The 14,346-nt window shown below is 51.8% G+C and overlaps 1 protein-coding gene across 1 annotated transcript in view; it reads right to left on the minus strand.

Moving 5' to 3' along the window:
- SKAP1 (src kinase associated phosphoprotein 1) overlaps positions 1-14,346 on the minus strand; it is a 228,634-nt gene that overhangs the window by 25,690 nt on the left and 188,598 nt on the right. The window contains exon 11 of the mRNA XM_026654797.1: positions 4,517-4,579. Within this exon, the coding sequence (XP_026510582.1) occupies positions 4,517-4,579 (63 nt within the window). The remainder of the gene's footprint in view (positions 1-4,516; positions 4,580-14,346) is intronic.

Raw genomic sequence — 14,346 nt, forward strand, 5'->3', positions numbered from 1 at the left:
CTCTGTTGTGTGGACGGGTGAAGGATTAATTCGAATTAACGCTGCTAAATCCGAATTAATCCCGTAGTGTAGACCAGGCCTCCGTGTAGACAAGCCCTTAGTCTCCAAGTACATTAGTAACTGAAAAGGGAACTGGAAATAGAAAGGGAAAAATGGAAGCCACTCAGCAGCAAGGATCGTAGCTGACTGAATCCAGCCTGTACCTGTTCCAAGACCTCAACGGCACAACTTTTCACTGTAGCCCAGGCCAGCACCTCCCTGAACAACGGTGCTTCCCTCAGTGCCAGGATAAAGAAGTCAACACAGTTGCTCTGCATAGACTGAGCCTAAACCCGTCAGTAGGGGTTAGTCAGGAAAGAGAAGTGCCACCTTGTGGGAGCTGCATGTGGGCAGCCAAAGACCGAATTGATCCAAGGACGAAATATTATTAGTATTCCTGGAGCACTCGGAGATTGAGGTCAGGGCCCAAGTGTGCTAGGGGCTGTACAAACACATAGTGAGACAGAATTCTTGCCCCAAAGAGCTTACAATCTAAATAGATAAGATAGGAGGTGTGGGGAAACTGAGGCACAGAGAAAGGAAGTGGTTCACCCAAGGTCACTGGAAGAGCCAGAAATAGAACCCAAGCTTCCCGATTCCCACTCTAGTGCTCTACCCACTACACGCCGCTGCTACAGGATTAGGGACTGCTTCTGGTTGATTATACATTTGAACATCCTCCTAGGAGGCAGTTCTGAGGGGAGAATTAGGAAGTTCAGTGGGGAAATGGAACTAGTTTATTTTATTTTAATTTACTTGCTTAGGTTGATTTGTTTATTTTTTACGAACATGCCCCTCCGATATTCCTTCCGTCTGTTTCTCCTCTGCCTTCTCTCTTTAGGCAGCTGCATTTGATCCTACACAGATGAAAGCGCAGCTTTGCGTCATGACCAAAGCATGGTTTATAAATAACGTGACGTCTGTTTTCGAAGCTTTGGGGCGCCCGTACCTGCTGTAGATGCCATATGCTCCAGTGGCCCAATAACTCATCACGCTGGTGGGGCATGAAGGTGGGAAAACAGCACCACAGAAACGTAACATTCAGAAGAATTCTCATTCACTCCGATCTTCACAAGCAGCTGGAACTCAAACTCATTTGGCCACGTGAGCCAGTGACCCTGCAGCCCATGGAGAGCTTTGGAAATCTGTTATGGAAAGAGAGCAAGCGAGGCATCCCAGAACGGCCAACAGCCTGGTGGCGAGGGCACTCGCTCGGGATACGGGAGCCCCCAAGTTCCAGTTCCGGCTCTCTTGTTTTGACCAGAAATTCCACCCTGGATTGGAAGAAACCTTCCTGACAAAACTGTTGTCCAAACAATTCCCTGCTACGAAAAGTTCTGGTTTCAATCGATTGGCATTTTCCAATGAAAAAAAAAAAACTTTTGGGCAAAAATTCCCAACCAACCCTACTTGTGCCCAACACCGGAAGGCCTAGGACAGTTGGTGGGCAGGTAAGTAAAACAGCATGACCACGGACAGACACGACGATACAGGTTTTCAGGATTGAGACCTTCGGCACCAAAACCGCCACTTGAGCTAAAGGGGGAACACCGCTGTAGTCTCCCAGACAGGTCACTAGATGGCGACATACTCACGTGCACTAAGCCAGCAGACACAAAGCGTTGTACAGACCATGTGGGCACCTTTTCCTCTCGTGCACACAGGGTGCATCGTGAAGTGACAGCCACCCAGACCTTAACGGCCAAGGTTTTTTTGTGTGTGCAGAGGGGGGAATAAAGCTTTAAACCTGGCTGAATCTCCCCTGCTCATGTGGTTAAACCTCCCTCTTTAATTTCTGGGATGCGAGCCCCATGGAACGGGGGCAGGAAAGGACCCAAGGAGGCGGGTCTCAAACCAGATTTTGGCCAGGAGGCCGCGATTTCCTGAACGGAGCTGTAAAAAGGGAACTGGGACTGCAGGAAGCTCACAGCTGCACTGCCCGAGGTGGCTCGCACACAAGGGCTTCTTTCCTGTGGCTGGGGCGGACGCCCGATGGGAAGAGAAGCAGGTGGGACTAGGGGGAGCTGGGCAGGAAACAGACCTTCCGCTCAGCTCCCACCCGAGGGGTTCTTAAGGAAAAAGCAGGGGTGGGGACGCTGGATTCCAGGCACATGTTGTGGAGGCAGCTTGCTCCGCAGTGGCAGTTTGGGGGTTGGGTTTCTGGTGCCTCCAACATTCCAGTACACAGCTCCACCCTGCTCCGTCTTCCTCTCGGCTTTGCTGGCGGTGACTCACTTTCCGCCCTTGCCGATGGTTTTTCGGCGCGTCTCTCCCCCCCCCCCACTCCCGTTTGCGGCCTGAACTTTACAAGCCTGGCTCCCTCTCCGAGTGCTCCCTGGTCCCGATCGCCTGCTGCAAATGGAGCAAGGGAAGACAGAGCGGCGGCACGTGCATTTACAACGGAGCTCTTTGCAGCCACTGCTGGATTCTAAGTCAGGCAGGGCTGATGAGTGGAGCGTCCTCACTCGAGAGACGCCACGTTTTGCTGCAGACAGCAGTGGGAGAGGCCATTGGCAAGGAGGCTTCAGAGGGGCGTCTGTCCTTAGGAACGCAGAGTCAACTAGTTACCTGTAGCAGGGATAACAGCAGGGGGCTGGAGGAGATGCCATTTTGCAGCCACCAAAAAACGGTTACACAGTCATATCCAAATGTGCCTGGAATGAGACCGGGGCATCCAGAGCTGGGACCAGGCAGTGGTTCCATGGTCGCTGCTCTGATTGCATGCCTCCCTGACCCTACCCTCTGAACTTCCAGTCTCAGGGCGCTGAGGAGTAGAGACGAGGCCTTTCCACTCCCCTGGCCCTCAGGGTCAAGGAGCCACTTCCTCTCATTGAGGTGCAGACACAAGCCCCAAAGCTGCCTCCATCCCTCCAGTAGAACCTGAACCTTTCTTCAGGGTCAGATCGCGATGTGACGTTATTGACACGAACAATGACCGTATAGATCATTGTTGCAACCAAGGTCCTATCGTTGCACCAAATCTTGTACAAAGGAGGTCAAGTAAGGTGTCTATGGAAAGGTCGTAATTTGCTGCTTATGATTATGCTGTTTGTATGTGTGTATCGTTTTTGTATTTGAAGTTATGAACATTGTCTATGTACTTGTATCTCAATGTGTGTGATTCGAAGTAGCATCAGTGAAGCATTTGGTCAGCTTCTTGAGACAGGACTTCCTTTCCCCACTGGGCTGTGCGGTCCCCCTTTGCTGATAGGCCTGGAGGTTAGCTGGATCCTGAAGCTCTCGGCCCAACCTTTGGAAAGGGACTCAGTGCTGTCACAGCAGGTAGGGGGCCACAGGAGAGTAGAGAGATGCTGGATGGTCTTGTGCTGCTGGAAACCAGCACTAATAGCCAAGGGAGGATTGGAAGGAGAGGAAACCCCATGGTGAGCCCACCCAGCCTTAACAGCTCACTGCTGGTAATGGTGAGACCTGAAGGGAGGCTCAGAGGTGGAGGGGGGAGATACCTCACAGCCCATTGGTGGAGCAGGGGGGCGTAGGTAAAACAGCTGGTTGCCGGGGGATTCATAGATTCATAGATTCTAGGACTGGAAGGGACCTCGAGAGGTCATCGAGTCCAGTCCCCTGCCCTCATGGCAGGACCAAATACTGTCTAGACCATCCCTGATAGACATTTATCTAACCTACTCGTAAATATCTCCAGAGATGGAGATTCCACAACCTCCCTAGGCAGTTTATTCCAATGTTTAACCACCCTGACCGTTAGGAACTTTTTCCTAATGTCCAACCTAAACCTCCCTTGCTGCAGTTTAAGCCCATTGCTTCTTGTTCTATCCTTAGAGGCTAAGGTGAACAAGTTTTCTCCCTCCTCCTTATGACACCCTTTTAGATACCTGAAAACTGCTATCATGTCCCCTCTCAGTCTTCTCTTTTCCAAACTAAACAAACCCAATTCTTTCAGCCTTCCTTCATAGGTCATGTTCTCAAGACCTTTAATCATTCTTGTTGCTCTTCTCAGGACCCTCTCCAATTTCTCCACATCTTTCTTTAAATGCGGTGCCCAGAACTGGACACAATACTCCAGCTGAGGCCTAACCAGCGCAGAGTAGAGCGGAACAGAAAGGGAGGCAGCTAACGGAGAAGGTTCTCAAAAGGGTTCTGAGCAGCTAAGAGCCTCCTCCCCTCCACACTCATCGTCAGCAGCCTCAATCCTGGGGCCTTTTCCCTCCTCTATGCTCTCAGCCACCCAGTCAGAGAGGTTTCAGTGGTAGCTGTGTTAGTCTGTATCAGCAAAAAAAACCGAGGAGTCTTTCATCAGATGTAATGGGTTTTAGCCCACGAACGCTTATGCCCAAAGAAATTTGTTAGTCTCTAAGGTGCCACAAGGACTCCTCGTTTTTTTTTTTTTTTACAGTCAGAGAGGTACACTAACTCCTGATCCAACTAGCTGGAGGAAGGGCCTTCCTGCAGTCCAGCCCCAAGGAGCCTGTTGCTTCCAAATGATGTGGTCGTCTCTTACCTGTTTTCCCTTTACTTCCAGCGTCTTCTCTGTCCTCCAGGACGGGTGAGTCAAGCTCCTCATCTGGAGGGGAGGGGGGGAAATGAAATGAAAGAACTTGGTTAGCGAGAGATTATGGAAACCGCATGGGAGGCCTCTCCACCCTGTGCCCTAGACAAGGGGTGGGACTTTTCCAAAGCTCTCAGCATTGACCGAACTCTGCTCCCACTGAAGTCCGTGGTAAAACTCCCATTGACTTCTCTGGGCGCAGAACAACGCCAACGCCGTCCGTTTTGGAAAAGCCTGCCCTGGGGGCTTTATGTGATGCCCACCGCCAGGGTATCTGAATGCCTGGCGCTCTCATTTCAGAGAGTAGTGGATGCCAGTCCGGGCCCTGGGTTTGAAAAAAGGACATGGCGCACAGAGAGGCCTATGGACAAACGGAGACTGTGAAGACTTCCACGCACACTGGTCCCAGAAGGAATTAATCCTTGAGTGGCGGCTTTTAGAAGACACAGAACCATTATGTGGACAAAGTAGAAATACTCCAGCAATGCCCAGCAGCAGTACGATACCAATAGATTACATTAGATTAGAGATTCGATTCGATAAAATAGATCGGATGACTTGGCTCGAGAGAGCATCTGATTCTCAAACCAGTAAATTCAAGGTGTAAATTTGAAAAAGGGGACGGGGAAGGCCCCCGCTCCTGGGACAGGTAATATTTTAAAGCATGTTGCATAAACCCATGAATTCCTATTAACACTGTTAAAAACAAACCACTTACGATAGCCTCATAAAGTTACATGGCACTTTATAAGCATCATATAGGAAGAGACGTTTCCTGCACTGAAAAGTTTATGGTCTGCGGGACACAAGACACTGACTGAACAATAATTTCCAGGAAACGGAGGAGGTGGAATGATTTCTTGAAAGAAGCAGATTTAAGGGGGAATCTGAAGAAGGTGAGAGAAAGGACCCCTGCCAGTGAAGAAGAGAGAGGATGATCCAGGCATAGAGGGCAGATGGTAGAAGATGCTGAGGTCATGGGAGTTTAGCCACTGATTTCAGTGGGAGAAGGTTTGAGCCATAGTGGAGAGGACTGTACAGAACAGGATTAAGACGAAACAAAGAGCAGGGAGCCGGTGGGACCTAGGCTACTCATGAGCACAAAAGGAGATTGAAGTCAGTGTGAAAGAAAGAATGGCTTATTTATACACAATAGTCGCACCAGTTTAACTCAAATCAGTTTGGGCTAAGTCAGCGCAAGCCCCTTTTGTGCACACACTTACATCGGTTTACAACTGGGTTCTGGTGATTTAGTTTAAATGGGTAACCTATCATTTAGCACCGGCATTCACTCTCCCAGGAATTGATTGGTGCAAGGTCCTTACACTGGCACATGAATACAGGTTCAGAATCCCTGATGTAGCGGCACCCACACAAGTTGTGTATACGCTACTTGGCCAAACCAGTGCTGAATTCAGTTTGGCGGCAAGCATCGGCAATGACAGGAATCAGGGCTGGATTAAGGCAATCCAAAATCCTAGCCACACCCCACTCACCCAGAACAGGAGATCTGGGTGCGGGGCCAGATGGCTCTAGCACGCTCCCTCTGCCAGAGGTTGTCTGCAGACTCAGGAAGACGTCACCGCTTGGGTCACATTTGCAGGTTTCTCTGTGCAACCACCAAGTTTAGAAACAGAACCCAGATTCCAGGACTGTTCCATGTCTCTGGAAGTCAGCCCCCTGGACATCCACCTATAGCGCGGATTCTGCACCTAATTCGGCCCTGACAGACAGCACTGAGCTGCACCTGTGGTTAGCAATGGGTTATTTTTGCAGCATAGGCAAGTCCTATGCAGGAGCATGAGGTACCGTGACTGAAGCTCGGTCTGTGAACCCAAAGGCACCAAGTTTTGCTCTAATCTCAGGGCAGAGCCGCATGTACCCCAGTTTCATGAGGAACCATGGTCGGGAGGGCCTTTCTAATAAAGTCAGCGACGGGCCTTTTGCTGATACTGTGCAACTTGATCGCAAGGCGGTAGATAATCTGCTGCGTTTAGGCACTTTTGGAAGACAGAGTGCTCTCCCCCACCCTCCACGGCCCGGCCCCAGCTGTCTCTGCCTCCCGATTCTAATCAATGCAAATCAGGTCAGAGCTCCGCTGTGAATTACAAATTGGATCCGAAGTTGGAGGGTCACTGCAACGGCTCCCCCATTAGACGGGAAGTGGCACCAAAGATCTTTTCTAAATAAATCAGACTTTATTGTAAAACTCGGCCACTGACGAGACATAACCTCATTAGCATTGATTTGAAAATAAATTATTGAAAGTGGCTTTTGCCTGCTCTTTGCATTTGTAAAAGAGAATGTAAATGTATCGGCAACCATGATAAAAAAAAAACAAAAACCACCCACTATCAAAGCAATCAAAAGTGGATTTCTTTATCCTTTCGGACAACAGCACTTAATCTGGCCCTGGGATGAGAATGGGAAAGGGAACAGATAAAACCGATTCTTCCAGGGCAATTCAGTTTCAGAAGAGACACTATTTCTCATTGTGCCTTGGGAGTCATCTCCCAGGCTACAGCCAGTCTTATATGCAGAATACCATGACTATCAGCGAGGAACTCATGACCTCTAGAACTGGATAAGGAAGCTTACCAGTAGAAACAAACTCTCCCCGGCTAAGGAGGACGATGATTAGGGAAAGGGCTGTTACAACTCCCTGGCTACTTCTATAGCTAAGCTATAGAGAGGAAGTGCTTCCCAATGGTTAGAGCAGTAGCTTAAGATCTGGGAGACTTTGGTTCAGGTGCCTGCTCTGCAACAGATTTCTTGCGTGACCTTGGGCAAGTCACACAGTCTCCCGGCGCTCTAACTGGGGGGAGGCTAGCACTTCTCTACCTCCTGGGGAGGTTGTGACGATAAATAAGATTGCGAGGTGGTCAGATAATAAGGGAATGGAGGTCATATAAGCACCTAAGTGAGGCAGACATGAATGCCAAAGTGTCCACGCCCACCCTTACAACGCCAGGCTTTTCGGATGAGAGGAAGTGAGGTGTGGGTGGAAAAAATGATCTGACATACAGAATTCCTGCCTGACTTCCCCTCTTTTACCCACATAGCCCCCCCCCGCCTCCTGGCAGAATTTATCCAGACCATAAATTGCTTCGTAAACCCATTTGAGCAACGGCGAGATCGCCTCTGCAATCGTGACCTAGAATGATGCAGCTATTCCACGGGGACTGTGGACTAATAAGGAGAGGCTCATGAATGCAGGAGACGGAATTTTACAGCTCTTGGACCCAGCGGAACTCTTGGCCACAAGAAATGAGGCCCTAAATGCACTGGATTCAGCTTTCCCTCGATAAGTGACTTGCCCTGTAAACCAATTCAGCTGTTTCTCCTCTGGGCTGGAAAGGGAAAACGCTTGCTATTGTTACTTGCATTTTCAAATACTAGGGAGATGCTCAGATTACGTGGTGACCGTAGACACGTCTTGATAGATAAGGAGAAGGTCTCCTGATTGGAGAGCTACCCAAGCGTCACAGGCTCTGTGCCTCAGTTTACTTATCAGTAATGGGGATAATCCTACCTGCCTACATCAGAGGGGGGTTGTGGAGATTAGTTGGCTAATTCCTGTAAAACCAGACTCATCTGAGCGTTGCTGTAGAAGCTCAACGTATTGTTTTCATTCTAATTAGTGCTAACGGGGCTCATCTGGAAGTTACAGGGAGAGCCAGAACGCGGAGGGACAAACAGGGGGAGGGATAGCTCAGTGGTTTGAGCATTGGCCTGCTAAACCCAGGGTTGTGAGTTTAATCCTTGAGAGGGCCATTTGGGGATTTAGTTGGGGATTGGTCCTGCTCTGAGCAGGGGGTTGGACTAGATACCTCCTGAGGTCCCTTCCAACCCTGATATTCTAGGATTCCAGTTTCAATCTCCACAGTGGATGAGAATATAGCAGCCCTAATGAGAGACAGTGTGTGTGTTTTCCACTGCACAGCAAAGTAACACGTACAAGCAAAACATGCTCCTGGGAGAGCAGCGATTGCACAAAGGTGGTCCCATTCCAAGCTCTCTGTTCTCTGCGTTAGCACCTTCATGGCTGGCCTGTTTCTCTCTCCAACCCAAACATCCTCTCCCTGCACCATTCCACCTGCAACGTGAGCCCTCTCGGTCTCTCTACCCCACTGTTGCAAAGAACCCAGTCTACACTACCATTATAATCCAGCCAGTTGCAACCCGGTTAAATACTGCAGTGCAGAATGGACGTAGCTGGTTAAAACCCGGGGACCATCCAAGGGTTGGGGGAATAGGGTTAGGTTCCCCTTGCGTTACTCATTAACAGTGCTGCAACTGGGCCCGGAGACCACTGTGATCCCGCCTCTTCCTCAATTATAGTTGTAGCGTAGATGGGACCTAAATGCCCTCTCTCTTCCAAAAGTCACACGGTCAAAGAATGCCTTGCAAACGACGGCATCTGTCTTGCCTTTGCTGCCACTGGGTAAGAAGGAAACGGCTAAGTTCTACTGGAGCCGTCTGCAGGGAGCAACTTCTCACAACTTCGCTTCTCGGGTCAGCTGGACGCTGGTGTCCCGACGTGAGGCTAGACAGGAACATTCCAGGGAGGCTTGGCGAGTGCACACCCGGGTCCCGGCCCTCCAAAGGGGAGAACGTACATCCACTCCGTCTTCTGCTGGTACTTTCCCCTGGGCCGAGCAGCAGCCCCCCCACCTTCAGAGGGGAGGGAGTAAGGCAACTGGAATGGCAGAGCTACAACTCTGACAGGCGAAAGTCCTGCTAAAAATCAAGGAACGGATGAAGCTGCCACACCAAAAAGAGCCCCTTGGAGAGGCCCACGGATCCACCCGGTGCCGAATGAAACCAACAGCTGGGGAGAGCTTTCTGAAATGCCTCGGCCGCTTCTGATGCAGAACAGGAGCGACCCTGCATGGGATAGGCTCCAGACTAAAGCTTCTCCGTGTGGGCAGGGGGGATAATTAGCAGAGAGGTTTAATGATTAAGACGGAACCCTGTCGTCGCTGCAGAAGGAACCTAACGCCACAATCTGGAGTTGAATTCAAACAGTAGGATGAAGGAGCCATTGGGGCACTTAACACCCATTCCCTATTGCATTGAGGTCACAAGCAAGTGGCTGATTCCAGCGGCTAACAATCACTGTTCCAATCAGCATATCAGACAAGCAGTCCGCCATGCTACGGATTTGGGACTGCACACAGCAAGCAGTTTAAGCTACCCATCTATTGCTGCAATTACCATAATATGGAAGCCGCCCCATGCTCTCTAATATATTTAGCCTCACCACACCCCACTTGCTAAGTGACTTGCCCAAGGTGACGCAGAAAGGCTGTGGCAGTGTAGGGAACTGAATGAAGATATCCCAAATACCAGCCTAGCACCCTAATCGCTAGACCATCCTTCCTCTCTAAATACCTTCCATCGGTTTGAAGCAATGGATATTTCCCCCCCACCCGCCAAACTAAATGTCCCAGATTTTAGTTTGTGTGTATTTCCCCCAACGAAGCACAGCCTGGGAGTATGGAAGACTAGTAAGTGGGCAATAGCCCTCTAGGTTTGCCATCCATTCGTTTATGCAAAGCTGTACCTTATTCATCCACAGTCTGTAAATCGCACGCTGGCAAGCGTATCAAAAAGTTACCACGAGCATTTTGTGGCAAGCACGTAACTTGGAGGAATGAGCCCTGATAACAAACCTCTGCTGTATGTCCTGGTGTCTAGCTAGCATGCTGACGGGCACATTATACGTGTCGTTGACAGAGTGTGCACTCAGCAGTATTGAGTAACATTTAAGTCTCCATGAGCCCACTGCTAAGGCCTTCAGGAATTCAAATGCAACCCTCGGGAACAAGAAGCGCTAGCCTTGGATTGCAAGCTCTTCGGGACAGAGATTGTCTTTTCGTTATGAGCGTGTACAGCACCTTGTACCATGGGGCCCTGATCCCTGATGGGGGCCTTTAGGTGCTACCATAATACAAATAACGAACACCCCTTCAGACTGTACTCTGCCCACTCACATGGAGATGCCCCATCCACTCACAACCTGCATGCCCCTGATCACACCCCATCTACCTGCCAACCTACACCCGGCCTATATGTGGTTATACCCCATCCCCCTGTGATCTGTGTGCGCCTGATTTTACCCCCATCTATTTTCCGCACACCCATGTTTACTCATCTATCTGATTGCACACGTCTAATTGCAACCCCATAGACCTGCAGTCTGTGCCGTTCATCTACCACAATCTGCAGCCTCCATACACCCTCAACTGCGTCCTGGCTTGCTCCCTGTGGACGGCTTTGCCCTCATCTGAGCCGAGCTGTCCTTGGGCCCCCCCTTTCCCCCAAACCCTCTGGCCTCTCCTCCCTTCTTGGGAAGCCATCAGCCAGCACTGGCGCAGGAAAACACATGACATTCCAAGGGGAGCATTTCTTCTACGTGACTTTTGGTATGCGGGGGGGGGGGGAAGTTGCATCAATTATGCTAAGCCCATCGGGCCTTCCATGTCTCTCCCCCCCCTCCTGCCTTGTGCTGCAGCAGGCAGCCTGGCTCCTTCCCGCCCCTTCCTAGCAGTAACGCAGGCTTCTCTGCAGTGCTGGGCAGCGGAGTGTGTGCTAACATTTCCACGGAGGGTGATCTGTCTCGCTTTCTCTCTGCTTTACGGGAAACCCCTCCAGAGAGCGGAGCCGGTTCCTGTTGCCATTACAGCGGCTGCGGATCCGCATTTCCCGCCTCTAATGGGGTCAGGCGGCTTGCTTGATTCCAGCCCCCTGCTCCCAAAGACGAGAAAACTTTACCCCAGTCCTTTTGCTTATTCTGCACTCAGCTACAAGAAGGTACCGTGGCTGGCAAAGGGAAGGAGAGAGCACCTTTCCCAGCAAGTCTCCGTCCTCCGCCACCTCAGTCCAATTTCACAGTTGACGTATCACAGAACATTTTAACCAGAACCTCCAACCGCCCCCCACCCACAGTTTAAAAGTTCAAGTCATGGGAGCCAGGAACAGGGCACCAGGCCTCCAGGGTTCTATTCCTAACTCTGAGCAGAAGCGTCGCCTAGTGGGTAGAGAAAGGGGGTTGAGTGTCAGGACTCCTGGGTTCTATTTCCAACTCTCAAGAGTGGGTAGAGGGAAGTCCGGATGCTAGTTCTCTTCCTGGCTCCGAAAAAGAGGGTGGTGTAACGGCTGGAGCAAGGAGCCGGGAGTCAGGGCTGCTGGATTCTCTTCCCGGCTCCGTCACTGAGTTGGGCGAGTCACTTCCCTTCCAGTGACAAAATGGGACAACACCCTTTGTAAAGTGCTCGGAGCTCCTCAGAGGAAAGGGCCTATGGAAACGGAAAGTCTTTTCAGCCGATCCCGCCAGGCTGCAGTTCGCCCCCTGTATTTCACTGCAGGGTACAAAGCCTTGATCCCGCTTCTCTTTGCGCTGCTCTGACGGGCGCGAGCTAAGCCTCTAAGACCTCACCGAAACGGATGCCTGTGGAGACGCGCCATGAGCGAGGTGAGGGGTGATTCAAACATCTGCCCCTTCTTGGGACGGGGTAGCTGGGCGCGAGGTACAGTTTGTAGCGACGTCTAGGGCCGTGTCTACCCTCGAGGCAGCGGCTGGGTCTGCCCTACGGTGCCTAGCTACACGAGGTAGTGAAAGGCGCTGGCAGAGAGGGGAGCAGGTTAAAGCTTTGGCAGTGGGACACCACGCCGCTAACGGTAGCAAGGGGAGGCACTGCTTGGGCACGTGGAGAGCCGTGTAGGATACAGAGCCTACAGATCTGGGACCTCTCTACTCATTTAAGCCAGTGAGTCTCAAACTTATTTGATCGGGCCTCCCTTCTTTGTGTCTGTAGGAGTTTACGCCTCCCCCTCCCCCCCGCCGCACAAGTACCTATACCGATAAAAAGAAAATCAACATACAACTCTCACTAAATATTAAAAGCATTGACTCAAACACAGCCATTTAAGGGTATAGTCATGTACATTTTAAGTAAGATGCTACTTCCTGGCATCACACTGTTGTTACTAGTGCGATGGGTGCGGCTGTTTTTTGGGCAATACCATCCCATGCCACCAGGGCCGTCCCTAGGTATTCTGGGGCCCTACGCAGCCCCCCCACGGGGGTGTGTGGGGCCCCAGGCCTCCACGGGGGGTGGGGGTTGGCTTAGGAGGGGGGGACCACCCCCCAGTACTCACCGGCAGCGCGGCTGGGGTCGGGTCGCTGCACTTGCCCTGGCCCTGCAGCTGCGTACTTTGTGTATGGGTAAGGACGGCCCTGGCATGCCACCCTCGGTTCTGCGCTGCTGCTGGCGGAAGCGCTGCCTTCAGAGCTGGGCGCCCGGCCAGCCGCCGCCGCTTTCCGGCCACCCAGCTCAGAAGGCAGCGCTGCGGCCAGCAGCAGCACAGAAGCAAGGGTCTAAGATGCCATGGTCTAAGATGGATGCCCTGTTCCCCTCAAACCTCAAGAGTTATTCGTTGCTGTGGGGAAAATGTGCGCAGTAAGTCCCCCCCCCCCCAAAGCTTCTCGCGCCCCCCCGAATACTGTACATTCTGTGCTCCCCAGTTTGAGAACCTCCGGTCTGAGCACCTTCTACGCTGCTATTTCTACCCATGGTAGCTGGGCATGCAGCGTCTGTACTCCACACAGGTCCTGTTGCACCAAGGGACCAAGTTAGCCATCGCCTACTGGGATATTTACATGTTCTAAGGAGACGAGATGGCACAGCGGAAAGTGAAGGCCACACGCTGTTACCCGCATAGGCCGACGTCAGCATCTCTCAGCTGCTCCTCCCCTACCCCGAAGCTCAAATCCTCAGCCTCAGCTGCTGCCACACCGCAACCGAACACTCCACACTGGGATTGTGTGTGTGTGTGTGTGTGTGTGTGTGTGTGTGTGTGTGTGTCAAAGCTTCATCTCCCCAGTGAGTCAAACCGCTCCCCTGCACAACACAGAGGGCCATGGAGTCACTCGATGTTGACAGGCGCCGGGCTACGCAATTCCACCAGCCACATGATGCCACGGCTACATCCCTCCCTAAGCAGCAAGCTCCACATGACGCTGGCAGGACTCTGAATTCCATTCACAGCGGGCTTCCCCTTGCCGTGGGTGGCGCGTCCCGTGCCTGGTGCCAGCCCGCAAGTGGCAGGCTGAGCGAGTGGATTGGAAGCCGTGAACTGAAACATTAATATCATAATTAAATGCCAGCCTGTCTCCCTAGCTGCACAGCGCCCCAGAAGGGCTGTGATGGATGGAGGCTTTTAGGAAGGAAGGGAGAGAACTCGCAGGCTTTGGTTGGATTTTCCTCAGGAAAATGTTCCCGGGGAGCAGCTTGCTGGGGTGACGTCCCCATAACAGGCTCCATTCACCCTGCTTCGTGGTGCCTGCTGCCCCGGCTGGTGCTATGGGACCCTTTCCTGTCTAATGCCCAGGAGCAAATATCCCAAGGGATGGCACCATTGACTGGACCCACTGAAACTGCTCCCAGCTGGTGCATGCTGGCAGGTCACCCGCCTCTGCCCAGGGCTCAAGCAAATGCCCCAAGTGCTGGAGGCTGGGCGGGGGGACAGCGATCAAGGAACTGCCCAGCTTGACAAAGCCCTGGCTGGGATGATTTAGTTGGGAATTGGTCCTGCTTTGAGCAGGGGGTTGGACTAGATGACCTCCTGAGGTCCCTTCCAACCCTGAGATTCTAGGATTCTATGATTCAGCCCCCTGCTCTTAAGCAAGGTTGGCTGCAGTCGAAGTATGGAGATTCCCAGGTGGGAGACCCTCGTCTTCACTGCTCTTTTTAGCTCCGCAGCCTGAGCCCTGCGAG

Source organism: Terrapene carolina, unplaced genomic scaffold, assembly GCF_002925995.2.
Source record: "Terrapene carolina triunguis isolate 2854851 unplaced genomic scaffold, T_m_triunguis-2.0 Scaffold193, whole genome shotgun sequence".
Lineage (NCBI taxonomy): Eukaryota > Metazoa > Chordata > Testudines > Emydidae > Terrapene > Terrapene triunguis.